General features: G+C 36.7%; 1 protein-coding gene across 1 annotated transcript in view; it reads left to right on the top strand.

Annotated features, from left to right (window-relative positions):
* The window catches only part of ADAMTS20 (ADAM metallopeptidase with thrombospondin type 1 motif 20), a 116,084-nt gene that overhangs the window by 6,497 nt on the left and 86,627 nt on the right, over positions 1–22,960 (top strand). The window contains exons 2-4 of the mRNA XM_085318544.1: positions 329–705; positions 14,838–15,000; positions 20,295–20,557. Of these exons, the coding sequence (XP_085174670.1) occupies positions 329–705; positions 14,838–15,000; positions 20,295–20,557 (803 nt within the window). The remainder of the gene's footprint in view (positions 1–328; positions 706–14,837; positions 15,001–20,294; positions 20,558–22,960) is intronic.

Below are 22,960 nucleotides of genomic sequence, written 5' to 3' on the forward strand. Positions count from 1 at the left end.
CAACGGCCGCCGCGCGGGCGCCCTGTGGCGCCGGTGGCCGTTGGCGAGGGCGCGGGGGCGCGGCGGGTGGGGTAGGGAACGGGCTACCTGAAGGGGTGGCGGGGCGGCCGTGCCGCAGGCAGGCCCGGTGTTCGCCCGGCACCCCCGCCGTGTGTCCACGTTTTGGGGTGGCGATGTGCTGGAGAAATGAGTCTCGGGCAGAGCATGCGGCATGGAAGCTGCTGGAGACGCGAGTTTCCCATCCTGTCAGTGGTCCCCATAGCAGTGCAATGAATGCCATGTTAGGAGCCATCTGGATGTGAGGGTTGGTTGCTTCTGTGCTTTTGAGTGAGGCTGAGTCTCCTGCTTTCTGTTGCAGAGACCTTAGTGAAGCAGCTGTCCTCATATGAAATAGTCACACCTGTCCGAGTGAATGAATTTGGAGAAGTTTTCCCTCACACACATCACTTCAGCAGGAGGAAAAGGAGCTTGGAGACACCACTGGAGCCCACTGCTTTCCGAACACACTACCAGCTCAGTGCATATGGGCAGGTCTTCCAGCTCAACCTGAGTGCTGATGCAGGCTTCATTGCTGCTCAGTACACTGTGACACATGTAGGGGCCCCGCAACAGCAGTTCTCCCCTGATCTGCGCCACTGTTTCTACCGTGGCCACGTCAATGCACAGGAGACGCACATGGCTGTCTTCAGCATCTGCGGTGGCTTGGTAAGCATGTTGGTTACTCCCTCCTGTCTCCATTCGTATTCTCCCCTTCCTGAAAGAAATATAGTGKGATGCCTTTGCTGTGGAGCTGAGCTGGAAATTCTCAGGCATCGTTCCAAGTAGTTGGTCATGAAATGTTTTGGCATTCTAGTTTGCAGTCACGGTGATTCTTTTTTGGCGGGATATACAAATGCTACTTTCAAAGGATCTATTGCTGGCCTGTAATAGAATTGCTTGATGTAACTCCTGACACCCGGAACACTGTAACAGAGAAAAAAACATGCCTCAGAAACACAGTAAGCTATTGTTTTGATTAAATGATGCTATCAGTCAGCATCAATTACGTGTTTTTAGCTATATAGATATTATATGGTTATGAGCGAGGAATAATGGTACTCGAGATGATGAGAGAAGAACTAATGCTGATGCTTTTCTCTTTCTGCTTTCAGCAGTGCCATAGAGATGTGTCACATTTTAATAAGTATGCAACAGTGCTCTAATCGTGTTTCTGTTAAAGTGAATGGGAAGTTTCTTACTGACTTCAGTGGAAGTGTGACTATAAAATGCTTCTTTACTTGAGAATTGAATTGAGCAAACAAATCAAAACTTTGTGCCTATGCATTTGTCCATTCATAGCATTTACCAATTTTTCATGTTTTTCAAATTGATAATGAAGAGATAGTATCTCAGAGCTGTCTGTTAAAACAGTTGTACTATGTTGATACATTTTATAGTTTTTTTTTTAGAAACAACAAAATATGATATCTAGTGCTTTACCACATCACTGTTCTGTTCAAATGCTAAGGAGAAATATGAATAAAAGCGACAGTTGTTGCTAGTCCAGCCATTCAATTTCAGTGCTGCAAAATGGCTGCACTCCTGRTATTTTAATTATTACTGTGTACTTTAATTGAGGTGTTGAAGTTGTGGCTTTTTATTTATTTATTTTTAAGCCACTCAGGAAAGTACAGGTGTGAGACTTTCTTTTCTGGGAACTGAAAAATTCCAGTGGCTTCGTATTCTATTTTCTTCCTGGTAACGTATAGAAAATAGAATGGAGTTGGCTGGATGCATGCAGGAGAGATTTTGATATTAAAGAAAGGTCATACACATACTGTCATGGAGAATCAGAAATAATTTGTATTTGAGAGAGAGATGTTCATTGCTTGGTGCTTATTCTTGTATATGTGGTTATATGCCATCTTGTCCTCAGGTCAGCCTGTAGACTTGGGTTAGTCTTTTGGAATTACTGAAGAAGCAAACATTCCAAAACATTAATTATATATTCATCTAGAAACAGCCCTCTTTGGTTCTAGTGTGCATTATACAAAAGTCAGTTCAAACCTAAAACTACCCCCAGTGTGTTGCAACGTAACTCACAGAGGGAGTAGAAAAAAAGGAAAAATCGCATGTAAGAGAGATTCTTTATATTTTTTCATGGCTTAGTAGATGTTGTATAACATGGGGTTGATAATGGTGTAATACTCTACACAGAATAAATGTGAGAAGTTTTAAAACCTCTTTTCTGTGACTTTCATTGCCTGTTTTAATTCTCTGCCCTTAAACTATCGCATTACTTGAAGGGACCACCTGAACTGAAAATCATGACTGTGAAAAATGCTTATCAACCCCACTTAAAAGTTTTCCAAAATATCTTTTATTTAGGAGTTCTCAAATTCTTCAGCACAGATCCTCTTCTTCTCTGTAATAATTTGAATGTCCTGCTTCTCCTATTCTGTCTCTTCTCTTGTACATTACAGCCTGAATAATATATTCTTTTACTCAGAAATCCTTGAATGCCAGCAAATCAAGCCTTTGCCTCTTCTAGATGAGCCTTGTAAACTTTGGCTCTCTCCAGCTGGACTTCATATCCTCCCTTGTTGCCTACCTTTCTGAGTGCCTAGTCAGTGCCACCTGCCTTCAAAGGCTTTTCTGTCCCACGCTCTCAAGGCCTCCTCTCACTGCTGATTATACTTTTTGCCAAGCAGACAGAGTCCTGGGGAAGGTGGGTCTTCCCCTAGCTAATGAATCTGATGAGGTACTGCAAAGAAGCAGCAGAGCCCTGCATGGGTGCTGATGCGCTTGTTGTGRGACATGCCTGCAGCACCCTTGGAAGGGATTGTAATGGGGAGCTGGGGGCAGTCATGGCCAGCTGGTTGCTGATAATCTGCACAGAACATCCCCTAAGCTCACTTAGAGCCTACTCATTCCCACTGCCGTGGACTCAAAGTAAAGCCTTTTGTTGTGGCTGCCAGGGGAGAGAACTTTTTGGAGGAGGGTGAAGAATGATATGAAGGTGGGGATACAAAGGCCAGGTGGAATTTTCCTGCGAGATTTTGTCCTTACTGAACACATTCTGCGCTCCCAGAAGAGTACAGAAGAGTCCTCATGCTTACAGACTACGGTTATGCCTGAAAAAGTGAAAAGTTTTTTTTTTCTCCAGGTTTTTAAAGTTCGATTGCTTTGTGCATTCAACAACCATTCTTATGTACTTGCAAAAAATAATAGTCATTTACTATTCTTTTATTGAATTGTACCATGCTTCATGAATAAATGCAAATATTTAAGGGATTCGTGCTGAGGTAATATTTATTGTTAGTGAAGAAAGTAGTGACTGTAGTGATTTGGCAGCCCTTTATTATATATTTTTAAAGTAAAATCCCTTCTTTTTATAGATTCTGTTTTTTCTCATGTAGAACTTGAGTTTGGTAAATRGAAATTAAAGCAGAAGAGATTGCTTTGAATTATTGGGTATAATTATATCCTCCATTTTTGTGTGTATGAGGAAATTACTGTAGACCAATGCTGTAAAAGTTAGGAAGGAAAAAAGGACTTGGATTTAGAAAAAAAGATACAGGAAAATTAAACAGTGGAATTTTAAAAATTGCTCTGAAAATCTGCCTGAGAGTGATCTGAAGTTAAACCAGCTACTTACGTTCACTTTATCCTTTAGGCATTTTYCCCCAACCTCTGTTCTGACTGCATTCAGAACCTCACTGCCACTTCCCAACTTCCTTCTTTTCTTTCTGTTTGCATTCTCAAGTTGAGTGTGTTCTCCCTCTCAAGCTTTGCTTTCTTCTTTCACCCTCAGTTAAGCCTTTTTTTCTGAGTGTGCCAAGAGCTCGTACACCCCTGAGTACCCATGCAGCATTACTTAATGGCTCCTGACACCCTGTATGCACTTTTGTTGTGTTACATTTCAGAGCATGCCCTAAGTTCTGGGATGCAAATGGCAAAAGGAGGTTAGAAGGTCAGTGGGGAGTCTAGTAATTGCAAGGAGGGAGTCTGTAATTAGGAAAGTTTGGGATGCTGTCAAAGGCAGAAGGTCATTTGAAGTGATGGCCTGGGTGCCTAGTTGAACATCTGATCACATACAGGCATATTCTTTAAATCTTTAGAGTAATTTTTAAAATTTCACACTTTATTTCACTTTATTTTCCTAAGTTCTATATCTTTTTTGCTTTTACTGCATTGGTCAATTTTAGCTTCCTACAAACATGGGAAACAAGATCTGCTGAGGATGTCACTGGMTGCATGTGGACTAAAGTGACCTCTCAAACATTATCCAGACAGCAAAATCAAAGAGGTAAAAAGAAATTCATTTAACTTTTGAGAACGTGTAATCTTTACAAGTTTATTGACAAGGAAATACAATGGATAAAGTATTGTGATATAAGGGAGTTATCACCATTAATAGCTAGGAACAACCTTAATTCCTAGCAGGTCCTTCATAAAGAAAAAAAAACTCTTTTAATTATGAATGCTATAAAAACAGTTTGCTTAGTCCCTTGAGAAGCCTGATATTACTTCCTTGGAGATTGGGGAAGTGTTGAAAGACTCTGAGGACAATTAAACTTTGTTTATGTGAGCTAGGAGAATGCCTGAGTGTATCTTATGTTATTCTGCTATGAGGGAAGGAGAGGTAAGGAGGGAGAAGACACACATCTTTCTGCGTGTGCAGTCTCTTTCATGTATAGAACATCTTCATATGCTCACTGGCTTGCTGGAAGTTAGGAGTAGGGAAGGACGTGTGAATCTCTTCTTAAATGGATCTGCTAACCATCAGCTTTCCACAGTCTAGGAAAACAGTACTGCTTGGTTCTAATGCAGCTTCTGGAGTGCAACAAGCTCTGCATGATAAACTGCTTGCTTACAAGGGAGCCCCTTTGTAACATGCCTTTATTGCACATCAAGCTTACTTTGGAGAGTGGTAGGAATACGAACCTAAGTGTGGATCTTCAGAATTTCCTCAGTGCAAGAGGTTGTGTTTGTATTTTATTAATAYGGGTCAGCGGTTCACCTTTCTGGGAGAGTTCAAAAACAGTTGTATYAGCTACCGTGCATGAGTGCAGTGGTTCCTTTTCGAGAAAAATAGGCAGTTCTGGAAGTTGTTTTATTGAACTATAATTTTAAATTACATTTAGATAAAAATTTGGGCAGGAGCTAGAAACTGGCACTGACAAAGCCAGTGAAACTGTGGAACTGTAGTACAGATAACAGCCTAGTGGTCTGCTCCTTTGCTTGCCCCTCCCCCCCTCATTTAGTACTGCTTAGTACTAATAATTCCAATGAGTTAAACTACAGTGATTTTCCAAAGAAAGCTTTGATGATGCTTGTAACCGAAACATATGCTTTACTTTAGGTAGTTTAATATTTTAACTTACAGGCTTAGTTTCTTCCTAAATCTGAAAAGCAGATTAGTTTTAAGTGTTCAGTTAAYATTTGTAAACCTATGAGCATCCATAAGCTACATACAATTTTTCTGAAGATTTTATCTTTTTAAAATAGAGAGTCTGTCATAACCTAGGGAACAGTCATGCTAAAATGTCAGCACAAGACAATCACCATTCCCATTTCAACAAATCAAATCTTATTAGTGCTGAATAATCAACTTGCTGACTTCCACTTACTAGTTCTAGTTTCACTTGTCATATAAATATCCTAGGTGAGTCATTAGCCCTGAATATCTGCAATGCACTAGTTAAAAAATTTCAGTGTTACTAATATCATCCGCTAGATTTGTTTTATCCCTCACCAGCACAACTTGATTTCAGATACAACTGAACTTCTTGAGTAAAACATAAAATGTTACTGTTTTTATAGCTAAACAGAACARAGGCCGTGTTAGGAAATAGGTCACACTCTAACTCCTCTACAGTGAGCTAGATCTACATGAAGATTTTTGTACTTCATTGTTTCATTTGAATTTTTGTTTTTTTCTTTTTATTTCAATACTTTCCTCCCTGACTATTTCTTCTTTTGTTCTTGAATTTTTCATTTACAGTCTTCTTCTCTTTTACTTTGGTCTGCTTTCCTACTAGCTTTTCCCTAATACGCATTTTTAAGTGCAGGACCAGTTTTTAAACATCTCACTTGTGTGACATTTGATCTAGCATTTTTGAAGAAGAGAACATTTTTAATGACTTGGTTTTCTGGTCACAGAATGAATGGCACAAATTTCTTATTCTTGCCATCTCATCTCTTGAGCTTAGTTTTCACATAGTGCRTAGGCACTAGAGGTCTTTTTCACATAGGTCTGAGAGTAGACCATAATACCTGAATATGCTTGAATGTGGTCCTGTATTCCAGATTCAATTTCTGAGTGCCTTGGTAAAATCACTATTTATCACACAATCACTCATAAATCATAAAAAAATAGTAAGACAGCTTAAGTCCACTCTGCAACTATTAAAAAACAAATCCTCAGTACATTTTTCACAAACTCTTTACATCTCTACTTTTCCCAAAGATATCTCTGCAGATGCTATGCTTTTAAAAAGGGACTACCGCAGATTGGCAAATTCAGGCAGTAACTGTGCTTTTAGACTAGGAAAAKGTATGAGACAGTGAATTCTGAAGCTCAGGTCTCTCATAGACAAAGTTTTGCAGAAATCATAGATCTGAGCATGTGTRTCTCTACCTTTTTACCTGCAATGCTACCTGAATTGTCCTTCATATAGGCAAGTCCAAGTTTGTTTAACAGTGTAGGTCAAGGATGCTCAGCCATCTCTKGTCTGCCTCTTGCCCACATCCTGTCTGGTAGCCTTCTTTCCCTATAACTGCTCGAGTAGATTATGCTTGCCAGATAAATTGATGTGATGGCAGCAGCCTGTTCTTAGCTGCTGTTGCATTTCCCAGGAGATTCACAATCTCCTGCCCATCATTTTGGTTTTTTTGTGACACAGGTAAATTTGCTGCAAAGCTGTGGGCAGGCACAGGAGACTGGATTTACCTATGTGTTTGGGCACATGTTTATTAAACTTCTTTGAAGTACACAGGGTGWATTGTATGTGAACATAAGGGATAGGTTGACTCAGAGGAGGAGGAGAAAGAGGAACAGCATATGGCCCCTTGCTGTTACTGGGTGCATCTGTCCAGCTGAAATGGCTGTATGAAACTGCTTTTTGGGATTAAAYTTACTACCTCTAGCCCCTTGTGACCCCATTATGGATCCCAGGAAACTGTGTACTCTTGGGGAATAGATGGGTTTTCCAAGGGAGACAATGTATCTGCAGTTTTCATTATGTTTTAGATATAGCCTCATGTAGAATATGGTAACATCATAGTAGCAAAGTCTGAGACTACAAGAGATCATACCTTTTGAGTATGCATATATTGAAAAAAAGCTCTAGGTGACCACTACTATGTGATTGACTGAAACAAGGTCAAAATCTAACCAGAGCTTGTGTGTACTGTTTACTTGAGTGATAACTGCTTGATGACTCATACAAAGTTGAAAGGACTTTWTGGAGCTCTTCACCTGCCAGTGAGAATGAAAGGTGGTTCTGCGTGTACTTAAAACATCAAAGCTAGGAAGTTCTTTTTAAACAGAGATAAGTTGCATATGTGAATTTATTTGACAATCTCTGAAAAGGTTATATGATGAGGTTTCCTCCAAAACTAAGAATATGATTCCTTAGGTCTGTGTTCCGGGAGGGTATTTAGCTTGATAACAGTTTTTTTCTCATATGTGAGAAAGATCTCCCTGTGTGTATGCATTTCATTGCCAGTTTCAATAGATCTTGCAGAGAAACTACCTTTCCAGAATGAAGTTGTAAGTATATTTCCATGGCAAAGGTGTTATGTGTAATTTTTTAAATTTAAAATCTGGTTTATTCACTATAAATCAGTACAGCTAACAATAAATAAAACACCCTTCAATACCTTCCTCTCCAATTACTCTTGTTATTCTTGTGTTCCTTGCAGGCTTTTCTATCTGCTCTTTCCAGCTATTGTTGACATTGCTATTGYAATATTCTCGCCAGTTACCTGCTATCTTCATATTTTATTGTTGTTACAAATTGCATTTAGAAACTTCTGGAATGCTGTCTTTTCTAGGCTTCAGTTAGGCTTTTTTTTATCTAGAGTAGCCATACTGAATGATGATCAGGATACCTGGAACCAGGTTTTCCACTTCTTGCATGACTGTTCTTTCCCCTGTGCTATGATGCAAAATGGAGATAGCCTCTTTTCCTCTGTTACTCAGTAAAAGTAACTTGGCTGTTAGGGTACTGCGGTCRGTACTGCAGTTACCAGTAAAGTTAAGTCTGGCATGTTCTAAGGGCACTTAGTCTTCAGGGCTTTACTTAGAATTTAAGGTTGGAATTTAATTCTAATCTAGAATTATGTGATTGWATTTAACCAGCGATTAGATGTCCAGCTTCCCAGACTAGGACACTTCTGAGCATACATGGGTGCATTACCAATTCTGTTCAGGTTCCTAAAGGTGTGATTTGTATTTGTGCTGATGAAATCCTGATATCACAGAATTTACAAGGAAATGTAAAGGTAGGTCATACAACTCAACTTGCAATGAAAGATGTTTTGCAGTCTTTAGCATTTTATTCCATTTGTTTTTAAGAATTTCAGATACAATGTTGCTTCTGATCACTTACAAAAATGTGTTCTACCAGCTAAAACTTTTTCTTGCTAGATAGATTGTTTTTTTCTGACATTGAATCAGTGTTCATGTCGTTTCTATTTTGTTATTTTTATTTATGTTATCTCTGGCTTGAATTAATATAATGYTAGCTTGCAACCGCTACATCTTGTTGTTTTTCTAGCTGAGTTGTCTACTAGCAGGAATCTCTCTTCCAGATGTTGTCAGTGTATCATGATCAGATAACCCCTAATGCTTTTTTCTTCAGTGAACTAATTAGGCTATGCTTCTTAAGTCTTTCATTAGAAAACATTGTAACAGTGGAGCTGGCAGAGAAGGTTGAAGGGCTTCTCACATGATTCAGAAGAGCTTTGAACAAATACAACAGAGATTTGGTGAATAATACAAAAAGAAGGAGTTTTGTAATATGCTTTGATCATGGAAGTATCCTTGATATAAACTACTTGCAAGTTTTTGAATCTGAGTTAATAAACCATACTTATGAGGGCATGAAACAGACTAAGGAATAAGAGTAGAGCTTACCTGGAAGGAGTCTCTCAGGTTGGAGTCATATTTTCCAGAACTTCAGTCATTCTTTTAGGATTTTTCTGAAACCTTTCCAGTTTTGCTGTTGGTCATTAGATTAGACATAAGATTAACTCCATGTTTCTGAAACCTGCTATACTTCCCTTATGTTCTCCATATGTTCTTCAAAGTTGCCGTTATACACAAAGACATAATTTGTATGTGAGTATGGTACATACTTTAACCATAAATTTTTCAATATTTATTTCTACTATTCTTGGAATAGAGCAAATACACTGATTAAGTTTTAAGCCACTTTAAACCACTAAGACATACTATATATAATGAGTGACTGTGTTGATCCATTTAACTTTGATTTAATATATTCAAGTGGCTTAACCCATCCAGAGTATTTCAAATCCAAGAAATAAATTATCTTTCTTATGTGGGTTTTCTCATAATTTYCTCATATCTATGCATATGCATAGTCCTGGAGAGCGCTCCTGCTTTCTTACTTTGGAGCACTTATTTATGATGTGCAAGAGACTGTTTTCAGTTTTGTACTCCATTTCTACTGAAGAGATCTTTTAGATGTACTTTTACCTCTTTATCTGAGAACAGAAATAGAATGCTTATTTGGCAAAGCAAATGGCAAATAAATGGCAAATTTMTTGTTATATGATTTGAGAGGCATCTGTAGATGATAAGTAAATCCAGTTAATTTCTGATTTCATTTCCTGCAAATGCTTAGGCTCCTGTTTCAGCAGCCTGCCTCTGTACATCTGATAAGTGCCTTTGGTTTATTTGATTTTACCCCGAATTTTCATTTGGATCTCATAGCCCTTTCCCTTGAGTGGCTAATTCACATGAATAGCTCCATTTGTTTCAGCAGAGTCTGTCAYCAGTATCTGACCAGACACTGTCACCAGGGTCGTTTCATGAATGAAGTGTGAAACAGAGAGAAGAGTGTAGCTGATGACTGAATTTTTGTAGACCTGTTAATAATTGTGATGGAAATGAGGAGATAAGCATGTGTGGCTAATCAAAATCTGACTGAAGTCTTCATAAAGAAATTGAAGGATTTGTATGGGTGACTTCAAACCTGGCTTCACTTTCACTAACTTTCATCTTTCGGAGATGTCTTCTGAAATACTAATTTCCATTCGTTAATCTAAACTCAACCACATCTGTGTATTGCTGTTCCAAAAAGCTTGGATTTCTATTACGTTAACGCTGTATACAAATTTATGCCAGTGAATCATAGAATCATAGAATTAGTAAGGTTGGAAGGGACCTCTGGYGGTCATCTAGTCCAACCTCCCYGCTCAGCAGGGTGACCTAGAGCATGTTAGACAGGGTTGCATCCCGGTGGGCCTTGAATATCTCCAGAGAAGGAGACTCCACAACCTCTCTGGCCAGCCTGTGCCAGTGCTCCGTCACTCTCACAGTGAAGAAATTCCCCCTCACGGTCAGGAGGAACTTCCTGTGCTCCAGTTTCTGCCCATTGCCTCTTGTCCTGTCACATGGGACAACTGAAAAGAGTTTGTCCCCGTCCCCTTGACACCCTCCCTTCAGGTACTGGTACACATTGATAAGATCCTCCCTCAGTCTGCTCTTCCCCAGGCTGAAGAGGCCCTGCTCTCACAGCCGTTCCTCATAGGGCAGGTGCTCCAGCCCTCTGATCATCTTTGTAGCCCTACACTGGACTCTCCCCGGTAGCTCCATGCCTCTCTTGTAGTGTGGAGCCCAGAACTGGACACAGTACTCGAGATGAGGCCTCCCCAGGGCTGAGTAGAGGGGCAGGATCACCTCCCTCGACCTGCTGGCAACACTCTTCCCAATGCAGCCCAGGATACCATTGGCCTTCTTGGCCACAAGGGCACATTGCTGGCTTGTGGTCAACTTGTCATCCACCAGGACTCCCAGGTCCTTCTCTGCAGAGCTGCTCTCCAGTAGGTCAGCCCCCAGCTTGTCCTGGTGCCTAGGGTTGTTTCTCCCTAGGYGCAGGACCCTGCACTTGCCCTTGTTGAACCTCATGAGGTTCCTCTCCGCCTAACCCTCCAGTGACATTTGTGGAATGAATTGTAATCTCTGCTTGAGTTTTAAATGACAGATATAATATACTCTTCGTTAGTTAGACGCAGTAGTTTATTTTCATCTTTAATTGTTTTGAGATTCTCATACTTTTGAGAAGTCTTTTGAACTTGGATGGGGGATGTGCAAAAATATTTTATCATAGGTTACTGGTGGGAAGAGTTCCTAACTAGTAAATGGCAACAGTTATTACTTATTTATCTATACATTGTTGATGAGGAAAGAGTTCATTAAGGAGAGAATGCAAATGTGTGGCATTATGGATTTTGATTGACCCGTCTCCTGTACCTAAACAGACAGTTGATACTGAGATACYGTATAAGGGTCACTGGGCCAGAACGACAGTAAGTGTGAATGGGCCAGCTCCATTTTTCTAAAATCATTAGGCTAAGCAACTGGAAAGGTGAAATCAGGTTCATCTCCTGACTTAAGGACAATATTGTACCTTTTTAATTAATCTTTTGGTTTAAAACAAAAAAAATCCTAAAATAATTCTGAGATCATGGAACATAATGTAATATTCCTCCCTTACAGCTGTCTAGCTTACTTCTTCCACTATAAATTTTTGATGTATTTTTTATTTAATTTATTTGATGTAATGAAGGAGATTTTCTTCCTGCTTTTTAGGCAATTTCTGTAAGTGCTTATTGTAAATTAAAGGTAAGCACAGTTACTGCTGCTTCTTATATCTTTTAAAAGAGGAAGAATTGCCTGTTTTTTTTTTTTCTTAGATGAATTCAGTGTGTCTTGTCCCAGGCGGGATTCTGGACTTCAGTTAAATACTTGAATCAGTTCTGATTCAGATGCTTAGACTGTAGAGTAGTGAAAGCTGAGTCCCAGCTGTTGCTAAGCATGTTGTATTGTGTAGTGATAGTTAGGCTCAGCCTGATATACAAGCTATGGAGCACCATTCTGATGTGCCTGATAGTCTGGTTTTGTAGTTGGCTTTTGCTGATATAAGGTTGCATTTTTTGCCAGGAAGAGTGGTTCCCTGTTAGAAGGGTGGGAGTGCACATCTAGAGGAGGAGRAATGCCAGAATACCTCTTTCAGAGAACAAGAAATTGTAGATTGACTTAGGTCAGTCATGATGCCTCATGCTAATTCTTCCCRCACTGGACAGGGACAATGCATAAATATAATTTGGAATTCCTAGTTAGGAATTTACCACTTGTAGCCCCTCAAGACATTCTTTGGCACTTAGTTGTCTGAATATGTGATCTGAGTGGGATTTTCAGTGATCAAACTCACTTAAAAGCTGATTAGTGATTTTCTGGAGTGTGAAATGGTAGAGAAATGTAGCCTGAGTCTTGCAGTTTACCTTTTCCAGTGGAAGTATGATATTCTGGAAGATGAGTTTCGTTTAAAGTGTAGAACAAACTCTTTGCTTATTTGCTCTGTGCTACTATTCCTGCAGTCAGCATACTTCTCTTAGCTGAAATCCTTTCTTTGTAAAATTTGAAAGCCTGTTAATTGAGAAAAGTAATTGAAGAAACCAATACAAAATATGTATTCCAGCTATTAGAAGGAGGAGGAAAATAAGGTATGTATGGCAATAAAGCAGCAGCAGTAAAGTTTTTGCTTTCTTAAAATCTAAAATAACRTATTTTAAATGTCTCTATTGTCTAGAAACAGAATAGGTTTAGAGCATGATGGGAAAAACTAATTAGCATATTAGTGTTCACAGATTTTATAGGGTTAGTTTTATCCTATTTTGGTGGTTTGGACATTTTTCAAAAAGCAACATGARTCTTAGAAAATCTTAAAAACAACACAAATCTTAAGAATCTTAGACTCAGCTCTTACTGTCTTACCCCTGAGTGACAGGATCTCCTTGTTTCTGTCTCTGTCATTTTGACCAGAAGGTTGTACTTTACGTAGGACTAACTGACAAGCTGTAGTATATCTGTTTTAAAGGAACCCTAGATTTTGGAAGCCCTTTTCAGGGAGGCAGATAATATTCTCAGTGTGCTTGATCTGCAGGCCTCTACAAACCACATGCCCTGGAAACACTGGATATGAAGAGGTTGAACTGAACATATAAAAGATCCAATGTGAAGACGACTTGCAAAGAATTTAGATCTGTTTGATGCTGAAAGGAAAAAAAAAAAAACGCCTCTGCTAACTGGCTGAGTCTTTTTTTCATTGCACAACAAATATGGTACAGAGGATCCCACCTCAGTGGGTTTACAGTAACTGCAATTTCTGACAACATGTATCAGGCAAGATTATGGACAGTGTGACATGCATATGCCTGAAGCCTAACAAGCTTATAAACATAGAAAATTGACAACTGCTAGAAGGTTCCCAAATTTAAGAGGATATTATAATTTCTATATAATGTCCTCTATACCAGGGTAGTCTGCAGCAGATATCAAAAGACTACTGTTGGTTGCTAAAAAAGTATTCCTGCTTAAACCATATCTTGCTTTTCTACTCATTCTATACCCCTACTTTTCTAGGTTGATAGGAATACTTAATCTCTTAAAGCATATTATGTAGATTATCATTATTCTTTTACCGATAATGTGCCTCACCAATATGGCAGAACAGCTAATAGGATGCAAAGCACCTGCTCACTCTGAGTTCTTACTTGAGTGAAGTGAGGCACGTGCCAAAAAATTTGGAAAGCACTTCAGTAAATTCTTGCCTGGTTTCTCCTCTTAGTAGTTGCACTAGCTTTAATATTGGTTTATAAAGCTATGTCCTCATTTGCTGCTGTCTGGTTTCTAAACAAGGTTTGTTCCCATCCTTCCCAGTGCTATTTATCTGGCTCTGTGCATTTTTTATCTKTTCGTCTTGTGCTGTTCATAATTTTATGAAATAAGATAGTTAAGCCATAGGAAACTGTGGCTGTGGTTAGAAGTGCAGAAAGAAGGAAGAGATTCCACATTAGATTTTCTTAATTGAATGGGTTACAGGGGAAAAAAAGGAACTTAATTTTAGAAATTTTTCTTTGTATATGTATTTTGGTGAGTAATCAAGTTCCTTTGGTTCCCAGGATGTAGTTACCTGTGTGTCTGCTAGAGAGAAAAACAAAATCAAGGAAGAGAAAAACATATTTATTCAACTGTGAACTGGAACTAGTTTCAAAATCCTTTTGGAAAAGAAAAAAACCCATCAGGCTAACACAGTTACTCATACATGATAAAAGTGCAATTTTAGAAGAAAAAAATTTATAAATTATATGAAGGAAAAGGGAGAGGAGGAATGAACTCAATCTAGAATTTTGGCAACACTCAGACACTGAAGTTCTTAATACACTCCACTTGCCTCTTTGCATAGTTCCCAGCTGGTCCTGCTTAGTTATAGCTAGACTCTTCTTGCTTTTGTGATCTCTTTTGTTTCATTAACCTTGTATAGAGATTACATATGATGCATTATTAATTCGTATGGTAGACTTCTTAACGAGATATTCTGGTGGGGCAAGTCTCTCTGGAAGCAAACTTCTCTATTTCTCTTCCTGTCACCATCCAGCTTCCATCCCTCCTGCTTCCGCTGGGTTTTCTGTGTCTCAAGTGCAAGTTTATTTTCAGAAATTTTAAAATAYTATCATAAATTGTTTATTAAATGCATGAAAATTATGTTTTATATCAGTATTTTCAGTAGACAATAAATCAGTTGCCTCTTTACTTTCAGATGGGCACCTTTAAGGCACATGATGGTGAATATTTTTTAGAACCTCTGATGAAAGCAGATGGAGATGAACATGAAGATGAACATAACAAACCACATCTTATATACAGGCATGAAGAATTTAAAAGAAAGTATCAGAAATCCCATAAACCTTGTGAAGTTTCAGGTATAGTCATACTTTAAATTTCAATGTGACCTTTTCAAGTGTCARAGTTCTGGTATTTTAACAAAATGCAAGATGCCATTTTCCTTGGTAACATCAGTCTCCAGATCTTTCCACTAGAACCTATGCATTTGTTTTACTTAAGCTTGGTGACCTTTTCTTTTTCTATCAGTGATGAATTCAAATGAAGGACACAATGTTCTTGTAAAAATACATCCTGATGTTGCAAGAACTTGTGGGCTTATTTTCACACCTATCTTGTTCCATATAACATCTGAGGACCAGATACACAGGAGCTGCTGTGTATGTTTATGCTCACAAAATACAGTTAATTGATTGCAAGTCTAACAGATAATCCGATAGATCTCTCAGCCCTAATAATGRGAGTATCTAATACTACCTGCCAATGTAGATGTTTCTCATTATGCATGTTTTAATAATTTATATATATGGCATAGTAACAGTATGTAGTTTTATTTAAATTAAGAAAAAGAGAATTTAGGAGCATAGTACTAGGATATGTCACAGGTGAATGGTTACATTTTCATAGCTGGACACTATGTAAGTTAATCTATGCGAAATTACTTTAGAGTGAGCATGTGCAATGACTGTGAATATGAGAAGAAAACACCATTATTAATATCATGAAACAGAAAGCACTGTGCTTTAATAAATTTTTAGCTGGCAGAAAATTTTCAGTAGTTGTTTGCATGGTTACATATGCTTCTTCATAGTTGGAAAATAATATGATGTGGGAAGGACACCTGCAGCTATCATCAAAGTACAAAAACCAGACAAAAGAGTAGGATTAGAAAGGATTTATTTGAGATTGTAGGTGTCCATAAACTGTAGTTCCAAGCACTGAGATACCATCTGTTTTGAGATATAATGATGTAGAACCCTTTGAAGACTCTGCCTGAGCAATGCACTTCTTAACCTTTACTATTATACTCGTGCCATTTTAAAAGTGTTTTTCATTGTGTCTGAAACAGTTTTTTTAAGCCCAGTGACATAATAAATGCCTTTGTTGTGCTTTTAATAGAAGCATGCAGGCTTCATTTATTGGGCTTCAAAGAAAATACAAATGGGTGGAGATTCACAACAGGAGAAAGCAGCCTATATTTGGTTCAGCCTGGCATTTTGAAACATCCTGTCTGATTAAAATTCTACCCTTTTCATGAGATTGAAATCTGCATTTATGCATTTTAATTGTACTTGCATTTCAGAAATCTTTATGTGAGGTTGAGTGTATAACTGACTTATATGAAGAAAAGGAAGGTAATAAAAAATAAGACCTTATTTCCTTGTCTTAAGGAATATTTGATYAGATATTTGAAAATACAAATCACAAAACAAACGYCAACAGTTTAGTTAGTGTTTTAATGTTGGACTATTCTTARAGCACATTTTATACTCAGGAGTAATATGTTCAGAGTGCTGCTTATCCATAGATACTAAGGCCAGAAAGTGACTAAACAAGTATTTCTTGTTCTTTAGTTCTATGTTGGGTAGCTGATGCTATCTGTTCATTGATTGGCATTGGAATCGAGGAGTTATTACTTGGTTTGAAAATCAAGCAACAGTTTGATTTTTTATGATGAAGTAAAGATCTTTTTGTTCTGTTTTTTTTTCTTATGCTGTGTATGAGAGAATACTATTAAGCAGCCTACTATGAKGAAAAGTCTCCAAGCATTAAGAATTTTATCTTCCTCATTTTCCATTCAGCTAGAAAAGACTGCGAACCAGGCATTACCATCATTTCTTTGGGTGGAGTTGCAGAAATGCTCATAGAGAAAACTTTGGGGGATTATGTTTCTGTCTTTCTAAATTAGAGATTCATGCTAGTCTTGCCTTACATTTGCTCTTCAAGGAAGAACAGCATGTATCTGGCAATATCCCCTTGTGATCACGAGACATTTTCTTCAGTAAGTGAACTTTTACAGAGGATATTGAGAGGATTTCTTTGTGAGAACAGGTTATTTCTAAGTTAAGCTGTGAATGCTTGAACAGGTTGTAATTTGTAACGATAATGACAATAGTGAGCCATCTCATCTAACTTTAAACATTGTATGTCTATGTTAGTCATCCTTAGCTAGCCCCTTTGTATATTCAGAGGAGAGAAAAGGTCACTTTTAGTTCTGATGATGCGTGTGACCTATTTTAAATGTGTTGTTTCTGRTGAGATGATTTGTATCCTAGAAATGCCTGTTTCTCTCTGCTGACTATATAGAAAGGCTGGATGATTAGATTATGAATATACAATATAGACATACATACCTAATATATGGATTCACTTGAATTCCATTTTATGTGTTCAAAGAAAATTAATTTTGGATTATTCATTCAACTTTTCCTTATCCATTTTATTTTATCATCAATACCATTTTAAATTCTCTGTCCTACTTGTTCCTTGATACAATGTTGAAATATAAAACTTTTAATCTTTTACAGTGAAATGTGCTGTATTCTATCTGTTCTTCTTTGAGAGTATTTCCTAATCTCTATATATGTTACTATATGTTTGCTTCAAAAACATTTAAAAGAATCACAGAAAACAGAAAGGAAATATTAGTTAAACTACTACTGCAAGTCAAGATCAACTCATCCTACCTCATTTTTAGTGTCTGTCGGTCAGATCTCTATGGAGATTCCACAGTTCTCTAGGCAGTCTCTCCCAGTGTTTAACTGTTAGAGCAATAAGAAGGTTTTTCCTAATACCTGAGATAAATTTATTTTGCAACAATTTAAACTTATTGTTATTCTCCAAATATTTTGCAGATTASATAAATTTACTTCTTTACTTGCTGCTATCTCTTACATATTTGAAGACAGTCTTCTACCAATCTACTCCTCTCTAGACTAAACATCCCTGGTTTCCTAAATCTATCTGTATGGATCATGTTTCCAGATTTCTTTACGAAGTTGTTCTCCTCTGAATTTTTTCCAATTCCTCTGCATTACCAAAAAAAAAAAAAAAAAAAAAAAAACAGTTTCTCAAAACATAATCTTTTAGCAGAGGCATAGCCTCTACTGAATAGAGTGGAATACTTCAGATGTATTTAGATAGTACATGAGTTTAATACATTTCAGTCTAAATTTCTCAGATATTTTTCAACTTTCTCAACTATTGCTGATCTGTAGGCAACTTGTGATTCACTATAATCCCTATATCCTTTGCTATAAAATTATTTAACTTGTTCCTTTCCATTCCACRCATCTCCAGTTACGATTCCTGCCCAGTTACAGAATTTTGCAATTGTTTTCCTTGAGTTGCAGCTTTTTTCTTTTTTCAGATCATTATCTTCTGTTTTTTCTGGATTACCCTGAATTCTGATGCTGTCTTCCAAGATGCCTAGTTCTCTTCCCAGTCTCTAATATTTGTACATACAGTATACAATCAATTTATTTTTTCAAATTGTGAATAAGATTTTTGAGTAATACTGGATTCACAACAGATAACTTCTGAAATTCCACTCAGTTCATCTTTTTAGTTTGAACTTGAACCATGATAATTACTTTTAAAATTTATTTCAAAGGTAATTTTTTCTCACTTTTATAGTAGTTGTTTTTAGACTAACATGATTGCAAAAAATTAATTGGGAACTGTTAAAACTCTCACTCAAGTCAGCTACCATACATCTCTACTGCATTTCCTCTATCTGTAAATCCTGTTTGCTTGTTGTAGCAAGATTAGATTAGTTTGACATGATATGTTTTTGATAAGTAGGTTAGCTATTACTTGTTCCCTTGTTATCTTCTGGTGCTTATAAATAACATTAATTTGATTTGTTACTTAATGTCAAAGGGAACGTGGCTAATCTGTATGTTCGTGCCTTCTATAAAACTTCCATTTTAAATACAGGTACAGGTGCTATTTCCCATTTTTCTAGTACTCTGAAATCTCAAACACCTGTGAACTAGTAAAGATAATATGAATATGAGATTGCTTCAGCCAGTTCTCTTTAAGTGTTTCAGGCTCAGTCAGTCTGAAAACATTTAATGTATGTAGGGACTAACATGTTCCTTCCCTATGCTACTTCCCAAATTCTCGCCTCTTTATTATTAGAGATAATAGTTTTTTGCAATTACCATATCTGTATTTTATGATTGACTTTCAGATTATTAGTCAGCAAAATTTAAGATGTTTGCTATTGTCTCTTGACTGTAGTGATCCTAGCTGTATTGTGTCCTAACTTCAAAGGACTGTTGTCCTATCAAAAGTAGCTTTAAGCCTTACAATAGAGGGTCTTTGAAATATGAAATATGTAGATTTAAATCCTCTTAAGTTGAGAATGGCACTGAATCTTGATCTCAGGATTCTTGAATTAGTGCTGTAACCACAAAGCTGTTAGAATAAAAAGACTGAAAACTATTCTCTTTGGTTAGTTTTTAAGAGGGAATCTAAGTTCCACAAAGATAATGGTGTTTGATTCTGAAAGKATTGAAGTTAGATGCTTAAGTTGTGAAGACTAGAGAGAATTCAGATATGCTTCTCAGTTAAGTATTTTCATGAGGGCTATTTCAAAGGTGGCTCCCTGATCAACTAATGGATTTTGTGTATCAGTAATCAGAGGTCCCTGACTGTGTAGAGAGTTTAAATCAGACTCTCTGAATAACTTTGCTGGATTACCTTAGGTTATATAATTAGGATGTATTACAGTACTTAGCTTGGAGATATCCAGGTAGGTTATATATTTCCTTCAGGACYTTATCCTATGTGATGAATATTAACAAAGCTTTCAAGGAAGCCCCTGGGGTTTTTTCCTTGCATAGCTGCTTATGTAAAAAACCTTTTGTTCATAAAAATATAAGGATATACAAATGAAAAAAATCAATAGTGATTTGAATTCAGAAATCAAGGCTAGTCTTTGTTATGGAATACTTGGCATTTTGTTGGTTTGGGTCAAATGTTCATGTATAAACATTGCTGTTTTATTTAATTAACTTGTTTCCTTTGCTATACTGCTTAAGCTGTACTACTTACTTTGTTCTAGCCTGTCTGTTTGGATTATACTGAATGCTGGAAACTGTACAGTACTGCTGTCTACTTTTAATCAATTTTTAACAATGATTCCATGTGTGAGAAAACTGTATAATAATATACAGGACATTGAATTTAACATTCCTATTACAACTATTTCTAYGTAATATATTTTTTAAATTCTTGCATTGATTCCTTTGGAAATAGATCATAAGTATAATAACCTTCTTACTTTGTCTATTTTGTGCAGCTTTTTGACTATCTGTTTTTAAATTTAGAAAGTGCATTCTACAGTAAATCTTTTCATAYCTTATAGAAAAAGAGTTGAAGAAAAGCACTTTACTACATCTGAACTTCAGCAGTTTAAATGAGGAGATAAATGTTTTACAGAAGTCYACTGCTTTAGACTATGCTTTTAAAAACTTATCTTTGGAGGATGGTAGCAATAATCCACATTCCCGGACAAAACGTTTTCTTTCCTACCCAAGATACGTAGAAGTGATGGTTACAGCTGATACAAAAATGGTTCATCATCATGGACAGAATTTACAGCACTATGTGTTAACACTGATGTCAATAGTAAGTAAACTTTAATTCATTTGTATTAGGAATTTCAGTTATTTCTTATATGATCTCAGAACTCTCCTATCACTGCACAAAAGCTGGTATCATAGAATTAGTTGGAATTTTCTTTGGTTGGTTTGTAAGAAAAAGCATTCAATTTGACGTGAGATTCAGCATATGTTAAATTTGTAGTAATTTGATACAGTGTTCTGATTTTTTCTACTGCTGATGTGAAACTATGAAAGTTCATGCCTGACTTAAAAATGTTGCTGTTGAAAGTTTATTTTTTTTTCAAATTTTTTTTGTTGCTTACAGTGCAAACTCAGTTTGGAATTCACTGAGAAACAATTAATCCCAAAGATGCTATTTTTATAAAGCTGCTTTTTAATACAGAGCTATACTCCAAATCAAAACGAAGAGGTCAAAACATTATTTTAAAATGGAAGCTGTTTTTTACAAAACTACAGTAAGAYGAAATGGAACATTTATTTATTATATAAATTTCATGAGACACTGTTGTGATTGTAGTGAGTATAATTCCTGATTTATGTAATTGGACTTTTACGAGTTATATAGAATATCTATGCATTGTATAATTGTAGTTAAAGAGAGTCTATACGCACTGTTTCTAAGATCTAGCATTTAAAATTTACATGTTGAATGAAAGAACATCAGTTCTTTGCCAGAAAGATTATTATTTCATTCTTGCATGTATCTGTCTATACTGAGTTTCTAGAGCTGGGACGTAGGTCCGTTACTCTGGTCTTGAGGCAGTGGCATACATAAAAAAGTATGCCTTTAGTGTGAATTTAATACGCTCAGTTAGAGTGTAGTGCTGCTAATGCCAAGGTCRTGGGTTCAGTCACTGTATGGGTTGTGCTGATGGTTGGACTAGATGATCTTCAGCGGTCCCTTCCAACCTTACCATTCTGTGATGTCTATGATGTTTCTGACAGCTCTTATTCAATATGACATCTGCTACTTCTGAAGGTAATCTTCAAATGAAATTTTGCTGAAACTTCATTGCTAGAAATATTTGGCTTTTATAAATGCAAAAGTTGTGGAAAATACAAACTATATATTCTCAGGTCCTAATTCTGAAAGACTGGCTTCATAGTCCAGTTAATTTTTTTCCCCATAGGAATGTATCCCAAAGACCAGCTTAGTGTCCTCTAGTCCTTAAACCATTTCRGCTATGACACAGCATAAGAATAATTTAGTTTGTAAGAAATGTCTGGAAGTCATGTGGCCCAGCCCCCTACCAATAACCATATTACTCTGTCAAAAAAAAATCAAATATAGGCATAAAAAAGAGATCCCATTTTCAGTCTGTCCTTTTCTCTTTCCTACCCCATGATAGTTATGTTTCAGTAGTTAGTAATAAATGTGATAAATAGGAAAATAAATGACTACCATTCTTTGCTATGTAATCTATATTTGTCAGTATCCAGGTAGGTCTTTTCTTGACCCATAGCTTATTAATGTTTGAAACAGAACCATTCTTAGTTATATTTTCATTTCCATAAAGAGAAGAAATGAAACTATTAAATTTTATCCTTTCTGCCATTATTTAGAAAGCTTTGATTGTAAAATTTAAGCAATACTTGGGTCTGGTCAAGCAACTTCTACTGGTACAGGAAATTGTCAGGTTGTTGACATTTTAAATGAAAGAAGCATTATATGCTACTCTTACAATTATTCCTAAACTTTTAAGCATATTCCACTTTGGCTTGGATTTTAAAGAAACTTTAAAAGTTTATGCATATAAATCCCATTAAATTTGAATGAAACTTTGACACCTAACTCCCAGAAGATCCTTTGAAGTCCTGGCCCGTTTTTCTTTTCTTTTTTTAACATCAGCAAATCTGCTTCTATAGGATACTGTTTTATGGATGGAAAGTAAGAACTGAAACATACTACTAATTTTGGGGGTGGTTTTAAGTGTTTTGTCATTTATCTAATTCAACCTGTAAAGGCTTAATTCTCAGCATGCAAGTAATCCTATTGAACGGGAACTGGAATGCATTTTCTCATTTTTTATAAATTGCCTAATTCTTTGCAAGATCAATATTCGTAGTAATACCTGTGTCTAGGAAATACTTATCTTGATTGAAATATTTATTTAAAAGCACAATGAATATCTTTGCCATAGAAATGCTTAGGACTTAAAAGATTTTTGAAATAAAATAAATTATGTAATTATTTAATATATGATAAATAAAATAAAAATAACAAACCTGAGGTTGCTAGCTCCTCATCTTCTTTTTGATTCCTSTAAGCATTCCATCAGCAGAGCAGGTGGAAGTCATTGCCTTAATAGGTGTAGTTGCTGGAGGACTCTGATCTTAGACACATTACGGATTGTGACAGTTTAAAGTCCCTAACAATGAGGCTTGATCTTGGCTTAGAAACTAACTG

Source organism: Rhea americana, unplaced genomic scaffold (genome assembly GCF_003343005.1).
Source record: "Rhea americana isolate MKP2758 unplaced genomic scaffold, rheAme1 scaffold_54, whole genome shotgun sequence".
NCBI classification, from domain to species: domain Eukaryota; kingdom Metazoa; phylum Chordata; class Aves; order Rheiformes; family Rheidae; genus Rhea; species Rhea americana.